The sequence below is a fragment of the Elgaria multicarinata genome, chromosome 21 (genome assembly GCF_023053635.1).
Source record: "Elgaria multicarinata webbii isolate HBS135686 ecotype San Diego chromosome 21, rElgMul1.1.pri, whole genome shotgun sequence".
NCBI classification, from domain to species: Eukaryota; Metazoa; Chordata; class Lepidosauria; order Squamata; family Anguidae; genus Elgaria; species Elgaria multicarinata.
In genome coordinates this window covers 1,020,383-1,041,748 of record NC_086191.1, presented here as the reverse complement: position 1 = coordinate 1,041,748, position 21,366 = coordinate 1,020,383, and the positions used below count along the sequence as shown (strand labels likewise).

Below are 21,366 nucleotides of genomic sequence, written 5' to 3'. Positions count from 1 at the left end.
AACCTGCCACGTCGCAAGCGTGGCTTCAGTCTCGCCCTATGACGTTGGGCAAGGGTCGTGGGGTGGGTACGGAGCCCGTGGCTCAGACAACGGGCCAAGCGTGTCAACAAGTGGAGGGGGGCACAATGGCTTCTTTTACCCCTGCGATCGTGCAAAGCCCATCTCTGTGTGACCCCACAGATAGTCTGGTATTAAACAAATAGTTTCTGATTTATGCAGAACTGCAGAATAGATGCCAATTTGAGTGCTTCACTCAGGCTGTTGGTGTCTGCTTTCCATGGCACGTAATTTGGGTGTCCCTGGGCACGGAAGACTTCGTCCGAGAAATGATTTCTTCTTTTAAAGTATATAGCCTACACGGCCCCAGCAATTTTGTATACATTTTTGTATACATTTTTCTGCTCTGAAGAACAGGCTCCCTACTAGGAAAGCGGATGCTTGTTGTTCTAATTTGCTTTGGAGTTCACAACCATTTGTGTCTCGTAACAAGGACTCCTTCCTCTCCCTGTGCTTGCCAAGAATTCAACTGAGGACCCGTGAGTTGGGTGGGGTGTGTGGTGGTTGTTTTGCCCTGAATGACCCTAGTCCCAAACAGACCCTTGCATATGAACCACTCTCCCTCCCCCCCCCGCCTTTCTCTCTCCCTCCCTCCCTCCCTCCCTCCCTCCGCCTGCTGTTCTCCTGCTGCCTTCCAGACCCACCCGGTGTATTTGTCCAGGCTGATCATGCAGATGCCGCAGAACAAGTCCACAAAGTTCATGGAGTCGGTGGTCTTCACCCTCTACAATTACGCCTCCAACTCCAGAGAGGCCTACCTCTTGCTCCAGCTCTTCAAAAGCGCCCTGCAAGAGGAGATTGAGTAAGTCCCTGTTCCCCATCAGCGGCAAGTTTGGGCCTTGCTTGCTTACTTCTCCCCCACGCCTGCTGTGGCGGCGGCATCCGGCATCCTGCCCTTAATAAAGATGGCAGCTTCCCTTTCATAGGAAGCTGCTTTAGACCAGGTGAGACCATTGGTCCACCTAGCCCAGCATTGTCTGCTCTGGCTGGCTGGAGCTCTCCATGACCTCAGGTAAGCCTGGCACCTTCTGCCCCCCAAACCCTCCATTGGGTGGGAGGATTCCCACCATTCATGGCTGACTGAGGTGATTCCCATAAAAACTCAAGGTTCCTGAAAGCCCCAAACACACACACACCCCGAGGGGAAGGCACTCCGCTTGAGATGAATACTGCTTGTGAAAACTAGCCTTGAATGGAAGAAATGGAAGGAAAACCCAGGAGGGTCAGGAGAGGGAGATGACAGCAATGTCTGGATCCCCTGTAAAATTCTGCAAATGAGGCTGGGCGATGATGCTATGACCCCCCACCCACCCCAACACCATCAGTGTTCTTGGGATAGTTTAGTTCATTTTTACTGTAAAGTGGCAGCAGGTGGACCTGCCCTCCATGGAGTCTCCCTGTGGTGCAGGGTGTGTGTGTGTGTGTGTGTGTGGCCCAGTTTCCTTCTGATCGGGAGGCCCATCCAGATCAGCATTTTGCTGGAATAGTATGGGTGGGATACTCCATACCCTTGCAAGCTCAAAAAGTTAACTTTGGGGAGGGTGTGTGTGTGTGTGTGTGTGTGTGTGGCCCAGTCTCCTTCTAATCAGGAGGCCCATCCAGATCAGCATTTTGCTGGAATAGTATGGGTGGGATACTCCATACCCTTGCAAGCTCAAAAAGTTAACTTTGGGGAGGGGTGTGTGTGTGTAAAGATGAAGTTGTACACTTCCGTCATCCCAAAGGGGAGCAGGGGATTGTGCCTCCTTTGCTCAAAATCTGGGAAACGCTGGTTGGGAGTAAAGAAATCTATCTAGGCATTTACAATCTCCATCCAGTTTGTGAACCCGGTAATGCCAAGCTGGTCTGATGTTTTCATTGTTTACCTGGATCATTTCTGCAGCCAAAGAGAGCGGGCCACGCTGTGGTCCTCATTCTCCCCACCCCCTGGGCCTTGTTCCTTTGCCCCTCGCTGCACTCCCTCTGTCCTGTTCTGCCTTCCAGGTCCAAGGTCAGCCAAATCCGTGACATCCTAACGGGGAATCCAACGGTGATCCGCTTGGTGGTGAGCTTCTACCGCAACGCCCGTGGCCAGAACGCCTTGCGTCAGATCCTGGAGGGTCCCGTACAGGAGGTTCTGCAGAACAAGACTCTGAGCATTCGCACCAGCCCTGTGGAGATATACAGGGGGTGGATCAACCAGCTGGAGTCCCAGAGTGGGCAGAAAAGGTCAGGGTGGATGACCGGTTCCTTCTTAAAAATCCTCTTCATTGGGAGGGAAGGTTTTCAGCACCTTATGACTCGTCACAGACAAGAAAATAATGCTAAATTATAGGGTGAAACATAGGACACTGCCTTAGACTGAGTCAGACCGCTGGTCCACCTAGCCCAGTGCTGTCGGCACGGACTGGCAGCAACGGCTCTCAGGAGGGCAGGAGTTTTTCCAGCCCTCCTTGGAGATGTCAGGGATTGAACCTGGGAACTTCTCCTCTGCCTCTGAGTTACAGCCCTTCTCTTTGGGGGCGGGGTGGATCAAACCCAAACATAACCTTGTTACAAAAGTTGAAGAGCCTTTGGGGGCAAGGTGGATGGGTGGTCCCACCTCACCGAGGCCCAGGGAGGGCACTGGGCAGAGGAAAGAGAGCAGAGGAGGCACAGGGGCCAGGTCCCGGGTTCTAGAGCAAAGGGTGTGCCCAGCAACCAACCCGGAAAGGAGGAGGGGAGTGCTGGGCCTTCAGCAGTATCCGCCCACCAACCTTCCCCTGCGTGGAGGCGAGATTCTCGCCTGCCCGCAAGGATGAAGGCCGGGGGTGGGGTGGAGCCCTTTCAATGGGTGATGGAGGGGGGCTCCCCGTTTTGGGGATGAGGCCCAGAAAATGGGTCTGTTTCTCTTCACAGCAACCTCCCGTACAACGTCAGCCCCGAACAAGCCCTTGGTCACCCAGAGGTCCAGAGGCGGTTGGACATCTCCATCCGTAATCTCCTGGCGGTGACAGAACGGTTCCTCTCGGCCATTACATCTTCCGTGGACAAAATTCCGTGAGGATTTGGCGTCTTCTCATTATTTGTTTATTCATGTTGGCTCATCAACGACTCTGTTCACACAACCAAAACAAGCCATGGGGGGCTTGTTTAAATCACCAGCATGCGCTGGTCGCCACTAGCCTGATTACCCGCCACCAATTGTGAGAGCTTTAAGCTAAAACAGGCTGGCATTTTTTGCATTTTGCGCCCCTCCCACTTTGCCTTTGGCCCCTCCCCACCCCCCAGAATGTGGCCCTCAAGAGCGACTCTGGAATGGCCCTTGGGCCGAAAGAGCCCCCCGCCATAGGCCTTCGAATGGCCCCCCTTGGCTCGCACGCTGCCCTTGACGTTCCAGTGTGCTAACTCCCACCACCCTCTGGCTTCTTCCCTAGTTATGGGATGCGCTACATTGCCAAAGTCTTGAAGGTGTCCTTAACCGAGAAGTTTCCAAACGCTGCCGAGGAGGAGATCGACAAGGTGTGTGTCAGCCTCATTGGGGGGGGGGGGGTGGCTGAGTCCGCGGGTTGGGAACTGGACTGCAGCAAGCTGGCCTAAAACGGCCTCTGCCTGGCAGCCATTTTGTGTTCCTCTGGTCCTCAGGCTCTCTGCAGCAGGGTTGGAGCCAAGCCTTGTATAGATTGTTATGATGGCTTGTGGCTCATGCAGATGTGGGCAACTGGTGGCCCCCCAGGATTTTTGGCCTACAATGCCCATCAGCCGTGGCCAGCAGAACCAGTGGTGAGGGATGATGGGAGATGTAGGCCAGAACATCCATGTGTTGTCCACCCCTGCACCCAAGGAATAAGAAGAACAAGGAGACGTGGAGGCTGTTGGAGGCTCGTCAACGGTGCTGAGGATCAAACGACTTCAAAATGGCCTCTCCCCTCTCCGTGTTATCAATGCCTTCATAGAATCGTAGAGTTGGAAGGGGCCTCTAAGGCCATCGAGTCCAACCCCCTGCTCAATGCAGGAATCCACCTTAAAGCATCCCTGACAGATGGTTGTCCAGCTGCCTCTTGAATGGATGGTTGTCCAGGCTAGGAGGAGAAGGCCTTGAGGCTGCTCTCTTGATGTGGGCTACTGGCTGGGGGACGGTGTGTGTGTGTGTGTGTGTGCCTGGTGAACCAAAATGAGTGAGGATCTTTTGGGATGCACAAACTCCAGAAAGAGTGTGTGTTTGTCACTGAATTCTCAGACTTTGCGTGCCAAAGGCTTCTAGTCTGTTCTCCAGTGGCCACGCTGGGAAGGGCTCCCTCTCTCTGCTGACGGACGGCAAAGGCAGCTCTTTCCCAGCCGGCCCGGAGTTCTCTTCAGCTGTTCTCGCCCTAGATCGTGGGGAACCTCCTCTACTACCGTTTCATGAACCCGGCTGTCGTGGCTCCAGACGGCTTTGACATTGTGGACCTCTCCGCCGGGGTGGCGCTGCACCCGGACCACCGGCGCAACCTGGGCTCCATTGCCAAGATCCTGCAGCATGCTGCTGCCAACCAGCTGTTCGAAGGGGAAAATGCCCACTTGAGGGTGGTAAACCAGTACCTGGAGGAAACGCACCGTACGTTCAGGTTGGTCCAAAAAAGGGCAGAGGGGGGGGGGGCTGTAAGCCATCTTGTCTAGCCACCACCCCTGGGCCGCCTTTCCATCCGGTCTCTCTCTCTCCCACCCACCCCTGGACGCAAATCCAAACCTCACTGTGATGGGGTCCGAGAAGCAGGGCTGCGTGCCTTTGAGTAAGGGGGCTCCCGGATTGAGGGCTCCGGTGATGTCAGTCAAAAGACATTCTATCTGGTCCTCCTTAATGGATTTTCTTTTGTGGGGGGAGATGGAAGAAGCTGTGGAGAAACTAGAAGGTTACAAGTGGGCCGAGATGTTGCCTGGATCCTCCCTAAAACTCTTTGTATGAGGCAGGGCAATTTCATGATAAAAGCCTCATCTGGGAACACCCCAAATCTCTGGGTAGCTCTGCTGGGCAGGTGTGGAGTTTTCTGTTGGAATTCCTGATCTGTCGTAAGTCACATGTGAATTTGACTGGCATTTGTTAAGGCATCCCGGAGTGTGGCTCATACAGCTTCAACCATTTGGCTGATGTTAGTTAAATAATAATAATAATAATAATAATAATAATAATAATAATAATAATAATAATAATAAAAAATTCCCACAAGCCTGAAGTCCTCCTACCTCTATGGTAAGTCAATAATGGCTTATAAAGGCTAGTAAAAAGTCAGCTTATAAGTAAAGGCTGTTTTGGGGGTGGGTTCACTGTTTCTTTTGCTCTGGTCCTTCTAGAAAATTCATCAGTGCGGCCTGTTCTGTGCCTGAGCCAGAGGACAGGTTTAACGTGGACAAGTATTCCGAAATGGTGGCCATCACCAAACCAGTGGTCTACATAACAGTTGGAGAGCTACTTAACACACACAAGGTGAGAATGTGAACTTGTGGCTGGTCAAAGGTCTGGCTTACATCAGGTGTGTGTTTGTGGTACAAGATAGCCAACTGTGTGTGTGGGCAAAATCTATCACCTTGGGAACTTGGGAACTCCTTCACTGTTATTATTTTTTAAAGTTTCCAGTCCTCATTGATGTAGACAAACTCTGAAATGTTTCTCTACATCTCTTAAAATTTCCGTTGTTGCAACCGCAGCAATGGGTAAACAAGCTACATACCTTCAGTCTTTGGTTTTTTTACTGTGACATGAAAACCAGTAACTCTGGGTTGTCATTTTATTTATTTCTTACATTTTTAATCTGTCCAATAACTAGTGTCCTCTTTCTGCTTACAAGCCAGGGAAATAACCCAACAGCAAACTGGAATTTTTCTCCGGCTTGTCAAGTTAAAGCTGAGCTAGAGTTCCTGGTTTGTATGTCACAGTAAGCAAAGCGTGGACAGAAGCTCAGCCAGCCTGCACCATCCCGTGGCTTTATGGAAAACCCAGATTGTGCGCCCTGTTGACTTTAAACATCGGATCTCTGTGCCATTTCACAAAATGCTTTTGAATCTCCGGACAGTTTAAAAAAAGCAGCAGCATGTGGAACGGAGGCGTGGGGATGGACAGCCGTTTGGATTAGAAATGTCTAGAGCCCTTTTGGGCCCAAAGAACTGAGCCCTGCCTTTATTTAAAGGACCGGCTTCTGCCACGTCGAGCTGCCCATTGAGATCAGCATCTATGTCCAGCCTCTGGCAGTGGGTGCGACTGGCGGAGACTTAAGACAGGGGCGCTGGGTGCTGGAACGGCCCCCCGTCCTCCTGTCTCCCAGATTACAGATGTTCCGGTGTCACTTACTTTGTTTGGTTTAGATCGTTTTCTCCTGCTTTGCTGTTTTGAAACGATGCTGCTGTTGCTCTGGCGTCTGTTCGTTGTTTTTGTCACCCTGTTTTTGTCTTTCTCTGTATCTCTGTATAGGATAAGCTGTGGCTTAAACTGAGTCAGAGCTTTGGCCCACCTGGTCAGCTGATTGGCAGCCGTGGCTCTCCAGGGGTCCAGGCAGAAGGTTTTGCTGCCCAGCCTGGGGCTGCTGCCAGGGATGGACCTGGGTGCGCCTCATGCAAGCCAAGCAAGGCCCCCCCTCTGCCGCTGGGCTCTCTCTGCCCCTAAAGCTAGTATTTTACTCAGATCTTGTTCTGTATGTCGCTTTGAAGGTGTTTTTGGTAGGGAAGTGACCTAAAAATATTGATTCAAATAAGCATTTATGTGTTGGCCTTCTCCCTCCCGCCCTGTCTCTGGCAATGTGCTAGCTGCTCCTGGAGCACCAGCGCTCTGTGGCTCCTGATCCTCGAGACCCTTTACACGGACTTTTGGAGGACCTTGGAGAGTTGCCCACCGCCCACTCCTTAATAGGTAAGCGCAGTGCACATTTCAAGCTGGCAACGAGCCCAGTTCAGTACCGTGTCTGTTGCCAATGACTGGTGCTGTGAACAGTGACGCTGCTGCTCAGAGACAGGAGTTCTGTAGCGTGATCGTAGTGTTGTAAATAGGCCCAATTCCTAATATGAAGCTTCTTCAAGGTCATTTTCTATCAAACAAGTGCACACTTTCTAGCCATAGACAATGACATAAGAATGTCATTCAGGGCTTTTTCTGAAACTCGGGACCCATTTAAAAATGTAGCATGCCCAAATTAGCAGAAATACAGCAGTAACTGGTGGCTGAACATTTAGGGAATTTGCAAGAACTTCCATGCCAGTATCTCCTGTGTGTAGATTCAGTAGTGGCTTTTTGTGTGTGTCAATCAGCCTACTACTGAAGCTTTCACACACAGCCCATCCATGATGACATTCGGTTACCAGGTATAGGAGACACGCCTCCTTTCTCTCTTTAGCTAAAAGTCGCAGCGTGGCACAAGGATGTTGCACTTCTACCAGGCCAGAGGCTAGAGCTGCCTTCCCCAGCCTGGAGCCCTCCAGATGCATTGGACTGCAACTAATCCCACAGCCAGCTAGGCTCTGTTGACTGTGGGATTGTGGGAGTTGTAGTCCGACATCTCTGAAGGTCACCAGGCTGGGGAAGACTGCTCCAGTACGGCACTCTCACTGAGGGAGAGGGGAAAGAGGAACACAGGCATTAGCTCTCCTAGAGTGGAGAAGGAAACGTGCTTTTTCCCCTTCTTTTGGGGGATGTTGTGGATACCAGAAGGGCTCATGGCCCCAAGAAGCCGGGGTTCCTTCTCTGCTGGGGCTCTCTAGACAAGAGGAGCCCCATCAAGGCCTTTGGCTAGCATTTTCTCTGGAGAAGGCTTGAAGGAGGAACATGGCCACCGCCAAGCCCTGTGGATCCTGAACAAAGCCACATGTGATGCAGTAAAAATGGTGAAGGTGCTTGGCAGGATAAAAAAAGGAAGACCGTGAATGCTGCTTTGAACACCTTTTCAGGGAAGGGGACGGTAAAGACGTGAAGGGATTGGGCTTGTGAGTCCACCAAAAGCAGCACTCCCAGGCGGAGTCCTCTTCGCTCTCATACCCTGGTTTCCTGCCAGTGACACAGGAAGAAACGTGGCAAATGTCAGGGCACACGGGAACGGTTCCTACACCTGATGCGGGGGGGGGGGGGGGAAGCGTTGCGTGTGGCTCCGGCCTGCAGGTCTCTCGCCTACAGACTCTGGTTTTGCTCTTTCTCAACTCTCCTATCCACCTTTGATTTCTGCCTTTTTACAGGCGAAGGCGAGGCACGTGGCGCAAATGGCAATTGGGAGCAGACTCTGCCTCAGCTGGCCAAGATGGAGGTCTCTCTCACCCTGAGCAGCAAATTCGACGTGGCCGAGGAAGACGTTGATGATGGGGGGAAGGACACGAAAAGCTTGTGGCTGAGGTGGGTGGCTGGCTGGCTCGGAAGCGGCAGAGCGGCCCTCTGACCTCCCCCACATGGCAGAGCGGCCCTCTGACCTCCCCCACATGGCAGAGCGGCCCACTGACCTCCCCCACATGGCAGAGCAGCCCTCTGACCTCCCCCACATGGGTCTCTGCAGCCTTTTGAATACTAAAAGATACCAGAGAAGGAGCCGCAGGGCAGAGAACGGCACCAACCCGTTTCTAACTGGCTCAAACGCCCAGCAAAGAGTTGCCTTGCTGAACCAGATCACAACTCCGTCCAGCCCGGCCCGGCAGCGCAGGCTGGCCAGTTGCCCCAGGAGGATTTCAGGAAGGCCTTGAGGGAGATGCCCCCCCCCTCATTCCTTTGCCCCAGCGTCTCCGGTGCAGTGGCAGGCGGCTGCATTGGATCACAGAGATCCCATTTGGGCGTCAGAATCATCACTGGGCCTGTTAACATACTCCCGCTCATTTTCTAAAGCCATGATGGCCATGAATTCTATCATCATTTAGGAGAAAGCTTGGTGGGAAAGTGCACGCCTGGCCTGTACAAGATCACAGGTGTCATCCATGGCAGCATCTCCAGTTAAATGACATTGGGAAGCCGGGCAGAGCAGGCAGGCTGGGTTGGACTGGGTGGGCCCCTGGATTGGGTCCATGACGAAGGGGTGTCATTTCCCCCCCAGCCAACTCTGCGTGATGCCTTCCCCAACCTGGTGCCCTCTAAATGTGCTGGACTGCAACTCCCATCACGCCAAGCCGGCCTGGCCACTGGGGGAGTTGCATCCCGAGGGAAGCCGGGCTGTTTCTGTTCACCCAACAATGAATCTATGGCTGCGATCCGAGGTCGTGCCTCTTCTTGCCACAGTTGTGCAAACCTTGATAACTGAAGAATTGCATTCCTGCCCCAATCCTCAGCGTGCTTCCTTGGAAGTAAATTCCCCTGTGTTCAACCACGGTTACTCCCCAGCAAGTGTATACAGGGTGGCAGCCAAAATCTTACGGCGAAGGTCATGGTTTTCTTAACGGACGCATCACTTCACCCAAAGAAGCCTTTCTCTCTCTCCCTCTCCCTCTCCCCACCCCACCCCACTCTTTACCATGCACCTATGATGCTGCCCTGATGCCAGAGCCGCCCCAGTAGTCCCTCTAGCCCAGCCTTGTCTATCTGATGGGGAACAGCCCAGGCAGAGAGACCTTCTCTTGGATCTGCTGCATGAAAAACAGCTGCTCAGCTGCTGTGGTGTGAACTTTTGGCACGCTCTCCAGCTAGCAGGATAAAACAACTAACCAGCACTACAGCAGATTCAGCCCACGGCAGAGCAGAATTGGGCCCTTGGGGACCGTTTCTGCTGCTTTCTGAGGCAAAGCTGACTTCCTCTTGAGGGAACCAGAGCCTAATCTGGACCCTGCATGAGGTTTCACTGGCAGTTGGACTTTGAAAAGGCAGACGACATGTCTCCGCAAATAGCGTCTTTTGCTTTCGTTTCTTTACAGTGGGGTTGAGCGAATGACAGGCCCCCCTCCCAGTCCCAGCACATATTTTACCAGGGGCCCCAATCACTGCTGTTTGTGTGAGGGCAAGGATGGGACCTGGAGAGGTCCATAGAATCATAGAGTAGCAGAGTTGGAAGGGGCCTACAAGGCCATGGAGTCCAACCCCCTGCTCAATGCAGGAATCCACCCTAAAGCATCTCTGACAGATGGTTGTCCAGCTGCCTCTTGAAGGCCTCTAGTGTGGGAGAGACCACAACCTCACCAGGCAACTGATTCCATTGTCGTACTGCTCTAACAGTCAGGAAGTTTTTCCTGATGTCCAGCTGGAATCTTTGCAGGGCCACCAGGGTTCACTATGAAAAAAAGTCTTAAACTAGTTTTTGATCACCATAGCTCCCTAGCCCCTGCACCTATTCTTCTAAAAATTCACAGGTTTCTTGCTTGGAGACACCTATATGATGTCTGCCATTTTCATACAAATTGCCTAGAACACCATGGGGATGGGGAAGAGAAGCTAATGTGTGGTGTAGAGGCTAAAGTGTTGGAGCCGGGAGATCCAGGTTCTAGTCCCCACTCGGCCATGAAAACCCACTGGGTGACTTTGGGCCAGTCATAGACTCTCAGCCTACCCCACCTCACAGGGTTGTTGTCGTGAGGATAACATGGAGCAGGGCTCATACTTGGTCCCTAAAGTCCCTAAAACTCCCTTTTTTAAAATCCTAGGTCCCTAAAAATGGGTATATGGATTTTTTAATATAATTTATGTAATTTTTTTATGATTTTCAGTATAATTTTTAGGCAAGTTGCAGCAATTCAGGCCCAATGTCTTTAAAAATTGGTAAGTTCCAACCTTTCGTCCCGGTACGACGTTTTATTTCACAGTTTTTTTAATATTTCTTGTGGCAACATGTTGACTAATTTTTTCAAAACCTTTGGTAACATTTATTTTAGAGTCACAAACAATACGTAACACTTCGGTGACACTTGTAATTTTTGCCCATGTCCTGATTTGATGTCCAAGTAAATCATTTTGTCGCAACCCGTCTGTACTAGGACGGCGCTTCCCCCGTTTAACAAAGTTAAACTTTTGGCCTAATTTTTTTCGTGTCTTCTCCAAGCACCTATAACAAAACAAAACTATCGTAGCCCTTCAATAGTCTTGGGATGGAAAAAAAAACACAAGGAGTGGCCAAGGGACTAAGAATGTGGTGCCTGAATTTGCTTTGCTTTCCCCCTTCCTCCTCCCTCCCAATCCCCTTTCCTTTTGTGTCGTGTCTTTTAGATTGTAAGCCTGTGGGCAGGGACTGTCAAGAAATACTTTTGTAAGCCGCCGTGAGGGCCTTTTTTGGCTGAATGGCGGCATAAAAATGCCTAAATAAATAAATAAGGGAGAACCACAAGGAAGAAGAAAGATTACAGTTTTTCCTCCTAAACCTTCTCCTCATCTCTCATTCTCTCTTACTGTCAATGATGTTACGCTTACTCCGGTCAAGGAAGCTCGTAGCCTTGGCTTTATATTCGACTCCTCGCTCTCCTTTATTCCTCATATTGAGGCAGTAGCTAAATCTTGTCGATTTTTCCTGTATAATATTGCCAGGATTCGATCATTTTTGTCTGTCTCTTCTGCCAAGACGCTTGTTCATGCGCTGGTTATTTCACGGTTGGACTACTGCAACCTTCTTCTCTCTGGTCTTCCTTCTTCTCACATCAGTCCGTTGGTTTCTGTTCACCACTCTGCCGCAAAGATCATCTTCTTGGCTCGCCGCTCTGACCATGTTACTCCGCTTCTGAAATCTCTTCATTGGCTTCCAATTCACTTCAGAATCCAATATAAACTTCTCCTGTTAACCTTCAAAGCTTTTCACGGTCTAGCTCCTTCCTATCTCTCCTCTCTCATCTCACACTATTGCCCCGCTCGTGCTCTTCGCTCCTCTGATGCCATGTTTCTCGCCTGCCCAAGGGCCTCTACTTCCCTTGCTCGGCTTCGTCCATTTTCTTCTGCTGCCCCTTACGCCTGGAACGCTCTTCCAGAACATTTGAGAACTACAAGTTCAATCGCAGCTTTTAAATCTCAACTAAAAACTTTTCTTTTTCCTAAAGCTTTTAAAACTTGATGTTGTGCGGACTTTATACTGTTAGTTTTTCCCTACCTTGTGCCTGCTTACCCTACCCTGTGCCTTTTTGCATTCTCTTCCCCTCCTTATTGTTTTACTATGATTTTATTAGATTGTAAGCCTATGCGCCAGGGCCTTGCTATTTACTGTTTTACTCTGTACAGCACCATGTACACTGATGGTGCTATATAAATTAATAATAATAATAATAATAATAATAATAATAATAATAATAAGCTACCACAAGAAACGGAAGAGACGCCAACCAAAGAGGAAAGGCTCCAGGGCAAAATAATAATAATAATAATAATAATAATAATAATAATAATAATAATAATAATAAAAACGTTAACAAGGGCGAAGGGCCCTGAAGAGGCAGTTTAACGTTGTACCCAGGACAAAAGGTTGAAACTTACCAATATTTAAAGACACTGGACCTGAATTGCTGCAACTTGCCTAAAAAATTATACTGAAAATCATAAAAAATTACATAAATTATTCAAAAAACCTTATTTTTGGTCATTTAATATGGCTAAAATAATCAATGAACGTTAAAGTTAAAAGACAAGCTAAACATTGAACTTAAAGAGTTAATATGCAGTGAAAAGAGGGGTTTTTTTGTTTTGTTTTTTTAAGTTTTTTGGTTTGACCTTAGCTGGCTTAGTGGTAGGGTTTTGTTTTTGTCTTTTTTGTTTTTAAAAAAACATTCTTTTGAGTGACTTTTTTGTTGTTTCCATAGTTTTTATGAGGTCCCTTTTTTTGATCTGAAAGTACCTTAAAGTCCCTAAAATAATTTTTGTGAACCGCCCAGAGAGCTTCGGCTATTGGGCGGTATAAAAATGTAATAAATAAAAAATAAATAAATAGACCTGAATGTGGAGTATGAGCCCTGCATGGAGAGGAGGAGGAGGATTATTTACACCGCCTTGGGTTCCTTGGAGGAAAAAAGGTGGGATATAAATGTAATAAATAAATAAATAAATGGCCGCTCACCCCACCCCCAAAGCTGAAGGCTCCCTTTCCCCATAAGCCCCTTTGCAGAGCTCTTCCTTAGGGCCACCTCTATGCTGCGTGCCGTTTTTGGAAGATATAGGGGCACAAGCCCATCCTTTCTTGGAGATCCTCAAAATGCAGAGCCTGCTCTTGCACAACCATCCACGCCCCTATTCATCTGAAACTTGGCAGGCTTGATCCACTTAGAAGAGACAATTATCCCTGCAAGTGTGATCTACTTCTGCCAAGAAATGATACCATTTGCTTTTTTAAAAAATAATCCTCGTAATATAAAGGTCCGTAGCATAAAAAACACTGTGCCTATTTTTCTGAAAGTTGGCAGGTGTAATTCCCTCCTCAGGCGCCACTATGCCTGCAAATTTCATCTACTTCTGATCAATGGAAAAAACATGACAGGCTTTGTATTTTGTTTTCCATGATCGTCGAGGGGAGGCACAAAGCCTTGGATTTCCAAATGTCTTCTTCAGTTTGGTCCTTGTAGACGGCATCCAAAGTGGTCTGAGCAGAGCCTGGCTGTTTTCCAAAGTGCTGAATCGGGATCCGAGTTGAATCCCTGAGACCCATTTAGAGGTTATGAGAAAGGCCTGAGGATGATCAGGGAAGCCGCAGGGAGTGAAACGGTCTTTGCTCTGCCGACACTGAACCTGGGCCACTATCTTGTTTTTTTTTCAAAGTACCAAGCAGATGCTAGTGGATGTGATCCAGTCCCAGCCTGGAGATTCCCTTGTGGAGATACTGCAGACAAAAGCATCAGACGACCAGGTGGGTAAATTTTGCACCAAAGTCATCCGTGTCTTTTGCAGCAAAATGGCAGGCGCAGCCAAAAGATGCCGGAAGTTGTCGAAATGTGTTGGCCTTATCCATCAGCCTGGTTGAGGAGAAACATGATAGCACTCTTCAAATACTTAAAAGGTTGTCACACAGAGGAGGGCCAGGATCTCTTCTCGATCCTCCCAGAGTGCAGGACACAGAATAACGGGCTCAAGTTACAGGAAGCCAGATTCCAGCTGGACATCAGGAACAGACACCCTGACTGTTCGAGCAGTACGACAGTGGAACCAGTGACCTAGGGAGGTTGTGGGCTCTCCCACACCGGAGGCCCTCAGTAGGCAGCTGGACAACCATCTGTCAGGGATGCTTCCTACACTGAGCAGGGGGTTGGACTTGATGGTCTTATAGGCCCCTTTCAACTGTACAATTCTATGATTCTATGATCTACCTCGCAGGGATACTGTGAAGATACAATTGGGGGAGGGGAGGGGGACACACATGCTTTCCTGAACTCTTTGGAGGAAGGGCAGGATAAAACAGTGATAAATAAATAGATAAAATACCTTGAATGCAAATGAAAAGGGACTCTTTTTCAAGTATATTTTCCTTGTTCACACCAAGCTATCTGAATTCTCATGAGACCATTTGGTCTTTAGAAACCAGGCTGCCTCTCTAAGTGAAGGGCAGTCTATAAGAACGGCTAGCCCTCACAGCAGCTTTGGAACGAACAGAATCCACTGTGCCGCGCAATTGCAAGTGGAACATGTGAGCCCCACGCCCCCACCCTGTTCTCTGTGGGGTATTTCCCCTTGATAAAGCGAGGGAGGTGTGACCCTGACTCTCTCTTCTCCAGGAAACCTTCCACCACTGCCTCATGAAGAGAAGGGCCTTCTGCAGCGCCCAGGTCCCAGACAAGGTGAGGTACAACCGCTCCCTGGCCGCCGCCACCGACGGGCACCTTTCTTTAGAGGAGAAGAAGAGGAAAATCATCAAGAACCTGCGGCGTCTCGAGAGCCTGGGCTTGGTCGACTCGGCTGACCAGTATCAGGACGTCATCAATGAGATGGCCAAGGTGAGTGGGGCAGCGGCTGTTCCCTTGGTGCCGCCCAGGACAAAACTGGAGGGCAGAGGCAGAGGGAATGGGCAAAATCTATCTAGCAGAACCTTGCCCTACATTTTAAACACAGCAATAAAATAACAAGACATCCAAGAAACAGATAAAAAACGTTTTAAAAAACAAAACCAGAAGCCTGAAGGTCTAGCGATTGATAAGTGAGGAGGGGCAGCGAGGCAGCTTCACAATGTGGGGCCAGGAAATGGGCGGGGGGGGGGGGCGTCCAGCCGGGGGCCAGGAATGGGCAGCCTTCTTCTGGAGGGCCACCCTCCGTCGGAGATATCCTGCTGGGGGTGTCTTGCCAGGGGTGGAACCTCCCCCTCCCCGCTGACCCTTTCACGCCCTCTCTCGCACGTGCGCGGCCATTTCCGTGCACTGAGCTCTCCCGCCCGTCCCGTCCCCAGGACATCCGCCATCAGCGGCAGCACCGGCAGCATCGCAAGGGGGAGCTGGCGAGGCTGCACCAGGCCTTGCACGGCCTCAGCGCCAAGAGGCTGTTCCACGAGGAGCAGGTCGACTACTACAACCAGTACATCCAGACGTGCCTGGACAACCTGGCTGCCCGAAACAAGTACGTTGCAAGGCCCTCGCCGGCCGTTCTTGCCATGGTGCTTCCTGGGCCAGGAACAAGGCAAAGCTGTGGAGCAGGGAGGGCGTGTCTTTTGCATGGGCCGGGGCGCTCCTTATTTATACTGTTGTTTTATATTTTGAATTGTCATAATTTTGTAAACTGCCCAGAGAGCTTTGGCTATTGGGCGGTATAGAAATGCAATAAAAAAATTAAAAAATTCTGACTGCACCCTGGCAAATGGGTTTCAGTGCTAGACTGCTTCTGTGCATGGAGGTTCTACTCCTATAGCCATGGTGAATAAACAGGCCTCTCTTCCTTTGTCTAATCCCCTTGTCAAGCCATCGAAGTCACTACACTGTAGCAGCAAGTTAATTATGTGCTGCGTGAAGCAATACTTCAAACTGACTCCGTTGAATCCATGACACTGGCCAATCTGAGCTCTAATGTTAGGAGCGAGGGAGAAAGAGAACTTCTCTCCACCGTGTACATAATTTCATAAATCTCTGCCCCCTTCCTTTGATCACCCTTTTCCCCCTGAAGAACCCCACCCCCCAAATATTGCCACCCTTCCTCCCAGCCCCTTGATCATTGTGGTTGTCTTTTGCTGCACCGTTTCTCACTTTGGGGCATCCTTTTTGAGATGCAGTGACCAGAATTGTACACAGTTTTCCAAGTGGGCACCGAAACAGCGTTATGCAAGTGGCCCCTTCCTATTTTCAATCTTCCCTTTCCTAGTAATCCCGGGCGTATTCCAGAGAGAGGACGGAAGAGAGCTTGGCTTTTTAAAAGAGCTCCTATCTGCAAACGCTGTTTTTTGTCCTTCTTCCTTCCAGGCCCAGCAAGAAACAGGCAACTTTGCATTACACGGCGGCCCGTCTCTTTGAGAAGGGCGTTTTGCTGGAGATCGAAGACCTCCCCGTCAGCCAGTAAGTCAAAACCGCTCCCTTCTTCTCCAGGTCGCTGCTTCTGGTTGACGTTGCAAGTTTTCTCTCAAGCAGCAGCTGGTTTTTGTAGCTCTGGTCCTGTTTGCAGCATCTCACCTGAGACTCAGTTCTCAAAACCAGCTTGCCGGTGGGGCCCATTCATGTGCGAAGTGTCAGGTCAAAGCTGTGAGCTCTTGCAAGGTCACGGATGTAGCTCAGTGGCCGAAGAGCCCCTGCTTTGCATGCAGAACGTCCCGGGTTCGATCCCTGGCAGCATCCCCTGGTAGAGCTAGGAAGGAATCCTAGAACAGTAGAGCTGGAAGGGGCCTCTGAGGCCATCCAGTCCAACCCCCTGCTCAATGCAGGAATCCACCTGAAAGCATCCCTGGCAGATGGCTGCCCAGCTGCCTCTTGAATCCTGCCAGAGACAGTGGAGAGCCGCTGCTGCTGCCAGTCAGTGCCGACAATGCTGGGCTAGGGGTCAAGCGGAGTGGCTTGGCCTGAGGCCCTCTGCCCTGTTCCTCGCTGGGAAATGCTTCCCTTTCCCCACTCCCAAATTGTGACAGGAGCAAACGCCTCCCGCGCTGCACGGCCTGCATAAGTGGGTGGGTGGCGCATGCAGCTGTTTCCTGGCTATTCAGGCGGGCCGGCTGGCTTGGTGATGACAGGCAAATGGGAGCCACTGCAGCACCTTTCCACGATGCCCCTGTTGTCGTGTCGCTCCAGGTGGGTCATAAAAATGCCCCCCACCGTAGTCCCACAAGGCGCCTAGAACGACTGTTTGTCAGGGAGGGTAAGAAATTGAAATGGCAGCACACAGAACCGCCCACCTAGTATGGGAGGCGGGGGAGGGGGCGGGCAGGCAGGCAGGCACCCATGCCAATGGCAGCTGCCTGCCAGTGCCCAGTTTGTCAGTTTTGATCCAGCTCTGAAGCAGGATGACAGTCCAGATACACTACGTTCGTTCCGTCCCATGAAAAGGCGGGCCTTGTCCTCCTCACAGAAGAGATCAACCCTTGTCGGGGTTGTAACATTTCAGACTTCAAATGTTACACGGGGCTCACATGACTGAATGCTCCTCCATATGAAAAGAAACACCATGCATGTAGAAATCTAGCTTGTCAGGGAGAAGCAGGGTTCTGATCTAGTCTACCTTTTATTATTATTATTATTATTATTATTATTTATTTATATAGCACCATCAATGTACATGGTGCTGTACAGATAACACAGTAAATAGCAAGACCCTGCCACATAGGCTTACAATCTAATAAGTTGTAGTAAACAATAAAGAGGGAAGGAGAATGCAAACAGGCACAGGGAAGTTTAAACAGGCACCGGGTAGGGAGAAGCTAACAGTATAGAGTCAGAACAAACTCAATATTTGAAGGCTATAGGGAAAAGAAAAGTTTTTAGCTGAGTTTTAAAAGCAGTGATTGAGTTTGTAGTTCTCAAGTGTTCTGGAAGAGCGTTCCAGGCGTAAGGGGCAGCAGAAGAAAAAGGACGAAGCCGAGTAAGGGAAGTGGAGGTCCTAGGGCAGGCGAGAAGCATGGCATCAGAGGAGCGGAGAGCACGAGCGGGGCGATAGTGTGAGATGAGAGAGGAGAGATAGGCAGGAGCTTTTGTAAAGAGGAGGGTCCAGTCATGTGAGCCCCCAGCTTCTGTCTGACATCTTTGCTTCATCCCACCAAGCCCCTCCCCCAAAACACATCCAGACAGCCCTGGAATGGCCAGGTGTGTTCTTGATGGGCCGCCCCTTTACTTCCCTTCCCCTCTGCTGAAATAAAAGCCCTGGAGAGCGCTAGGTGGCATGAACTATGTCCAACAAACTTGTGAGGTAGAGCACAATTGGCCAACGCGTCTCAGCTGAATATGCTAACCACTGTCCCGCACTGCCTCACAGGGCTGAGAAGTATTCCCACCCCAGTTGCACTTGTTCCCTGATATGGTTTTCAAATTTCCACCCTTTCCCCCCAGACTCAGAAATGTCGTCTTTGAAATTGCTCCGTACGGGGAAGCTGGCAAGTTCCAGGTTAAGGCGAAGTTCATGGGAGTCGATATGGAGAAGTTTCAGCTCCACTTCCAGGTGAGGGGCGTGCAGGGCTCTGGCAGAGGCTTCATGGTTGCTCTCATTAGGGTCGGCGTCTCGTCGACGTTGCTGGTACCAGAGGGCAGGTCTCTGCCCAGAGGAGCTTCCGGTCTAAAACTGAAGACAAGAGAGGAGGCAGGGGAGAGGAAGGTCTCCGCCCCCAGCAGTAAGCAAGGGATGCTGCTCCAGTTCAGCTGAGTGGTTAGTCCTGGCCGCAGAAGGATGGGGAGACCAGAGAGCATCAGCCTGCGCAAGGCTTCGTGGGAAAGGACACGGCCAGGGCAGGGCAGGCTCAGAGGAGGGCAACGGAGAGGGTCCGGGGGAAGGAGCCTGGGATGTTCAGGGTGGAGAAAAGGAGACTGAGGGGAGGCGTGTGAGCAGCGTTCAGGTGCTTAAAAGGGTCCCACAGGGAAGAGGGTCAAGGACTATTTTCTGTGGCCACAGAAATTAGGACCTGAAATAACAGGTATCAGTTACTAGGGGTGTGCACGGCCCCCCCACTCCGCTTCACTTTAAGATCTGCCATTTTCGGATCGGCCCGCTCTGCCCCGCCCCCACTCCGCCTGTGCCCACTCCGCTCCGCTCGGAGCTCCGGATCCGGATCGGAGCTCTGGTCCCCCCCCATAGGGGGGGTTACCGGGCCCTGCCGCCATCGCCGCCCATGCGGCGACAGCGGCAGAGCCCGGTAAGGAGGAGGGGGGCCTTACCTGCCTCCGTCCGTGGTCCGTCGCCGTCTTCAATTGAGCCCGCGGTTCCACCAGGAAGTCTGGGCGTGCGGCCCAGACTTCCTGGTGGAACCACGGGCTCAATTGGAGACGCTGACGGACCGCGGACGGAGGCAGGTAAGGGAGAGGAGGGCGGGGGGGTTACCGGGCCCTGCCGCCATTGCCGCCCATGTGGCGACGGCGGCAGAGCCCGGGGAGGGGGCCTTACCTGCCTCCGTCCGCGGTCCGTCGCCGTCTTCAATTGAGCCCGCGGTTCCACCAGGAAGTCTGGGCCCGTGCGGCCCAGACTTCCTGCTGGAACCACGGGCTCAATTGGAGACGCTGACGGACCGCGGACGGAGGCAGGTAAGGGAGAGGAGGGCGGGGGACGTTACCGGGCCCTGCTGCTGTCGCCGCATGGGCGACAGCGACAGCGGCAGGGCCCGGTAAACCCCACTTACCTTTCCGGCGGAGCTCCGGATCGAGGCGAAGGATCCGCCTTCACCTCAATCCTCTTCGCCACGCTCCGCCGGCCCCCCAATCCTCTTCGCCTCCGCCTTAAGGGCAGGCGAAGCCCCCCGCTCCGCTACTGCTTCTCCGGTCCGATTAGAAGCGGAGCACATCCCTATCAGTTACAGCTCCCCAGATTCCAATTAAATATAAGGAAAATCTTCCTGTCGTTAAGATCTATACCACAGTGGGACAATCTCCCTGCAGAGGTTGTGGGTTCTCCATCTCTTGGGGGGGGGGGGTTAAGAAGAGGCTGGATGGCCACCTCCCAGCCATGGGAGTAAGTTCCAGGCATACGAGGCAGCAAGAGAGGAAGAAGAGTGGCAGCGTCCGAAAGAGCGGGGGAGCCGGAGGGCGCTGGCTGGCTGGCTGGCAGGGAGGCTTCTTGATATGTGCATGGAGAGGGGGCGGGGCAGGGGCCAAGCCGTGTGCCGGCAGCTGACCCTTCGTGTTCTCCCATCCCCTCAGGACCTCCTCCAGCTCCAGTACGAGGGCGTGGCCGTCATGAAAATGTTTGACAAGGCCAAAATCAACGTCAACCTCCTCATCTTCCTGCTCAACAAGAAGTTTTTCAAGAAATAACTGCCGGCACATACAGCCGGCAACGGGACGTTGGCAGATGGACTCAGGCTGTGCTGTTGGGGAGGAGATGGTGGAACGATGCCGAAAAGACCGTGGAGCCTCTGCCTTGAGCCCCAGACCAACCCACAGCGGCCCACTCCTAGCACTGGCTCCGGCCTCCTGGCTGCAGTGGTCGGCCTGCCTGCCTGCCTCTGGGCTGTACCGTCTCAGAATGCTGCTCCATATCCGCTTCCCCCCTCCTTGCATGTAGAATGCTAGCATGTCAGGGAGAAGGCTCAGCTAGAACTTTTCTCTTGGATCCACTAGTTTTCTAAGCACAGAACTTTTGTAGGGTGGAGTCTTTCCTCCTGTGGACCCTCAGTACAGTCTCGATAGGGGTTGCCCACCTGGCTGAGAAAGAGGCCCCTCTCTTTTCCTGCACTCCAGTTTCCAAAGCCCCATTGCCAGGGGAAGAATTGTTAAAGCTCCAGAGGCTGGGTTTATCAGCTGGGGGTGGGGAGCATCCTTGGCCACCCCACCCACTCAAGCTGATGCCTCCCCCAATTGCTAGTCACTCCGCTTCACCCCTTTCATGAGCTGCTGGCATAGGGATTTCTGGGAAGGTTTCAGCTGGTCTGGAAGTGTTTCTTGTGCCAATGGGGTTGCTGTGGGACAGCCTGCAGGGGTGGGGTGGGGGGCAAGGGGGTCGATGCCTTGCTGAAGGGGTCGATGTGCCACGAAGCCTTCTCTCCGATTGTGCTTTGCTGCTTCCCCTCTCAAGCAGTGACTTTGGATAGCGGGTTCATCCCTGGTTCTGGGCTGCCCCACCTGCTCTTCCTTCCTGGGTGTCGCACACGAGACATTTTAATGGACTTCACATCAGAGGTACCAAACTACCTCAGCTGTGTGCTGGTCAAATGCGTGACTCTTGAGATGCTATTGTAAAATACTGAAAATTAAGGATACTTCCCTGATCTCTGGAAATTCAAGTAATTGATCAGAATGTGGCGACCCGCAAGAGTTTGGTCATGATATATCAAATTTGCATGGAGAGTTAATGTTGCTGGATGCTTTTTATTACTATTGCTTTAAAATCTGCATTCGCCTCTCATCCAGCAGCTTTATTAAATTTGGCTT

The 21,366-nt window shown here is 51.4% G+C and overlaps 1 protein-coding gene across 1 annotated transcript in view; it reads left to right on the top strand.

The window, feature by feature from the left end:
• Positions 1-20,279, top strand: part of IQGAP3 (IQ motif containing GTPase activating protein 3) — a 49,595-nt gene extending 29,316 nt beyond the window's left edge. Inside the window, exons 24-37 of the mRNA XM_063145911.1 lie at positions 696-859; positions 2,041-2,265; positions 2,935-3,075; positions 3,453-3,537; positions 4,390-4,622; positions 5,347-5,479; positions 6,793-6,895; positions 8,209-8,362; positions 13,661-13,748; positions 14,611-14,829; positions 15,276-15,442; positions 16,276-16,368; positions 18,343-18,451; positions 20,137-20,279. Coding sequence (XP_063001981.1) covers positions 696-859; positions 2,041-2,265; positions 2,935-3,075; positions 3,453-3,537; positions 4,390-4,622; positions 5,347-5,479; positions 6,793-6,895; positions 8,209-8,362; positions 13,661-13,748; positions 14,611-14,829; positions 15,276-15,442; positions 16,276-16,368; positions 18,343-18,451; positions 20,137-20,250 — 2,028 coding nt within the window. The 3' untranslated portion in view covers positions 20,251-20,279. The remainder of the gene's footprint in view (positions 1-695; positions 860-2,040; positions 2,266-2,934; positions 3,076-3,452; positions 3,538-4,389; positions 4,623-5,346; positions 5,480-6,792; positions 6,896-8,208; positions 8,363-13,660; positions 13,749-14,610; positions 14,830-15,275; positions 15,443-16,275; positions 16,369-18,342; positions 18,452-20,136) is intronic.
• Positions 20,280-21,366: the final 1,087 nt, after the last annotated feature.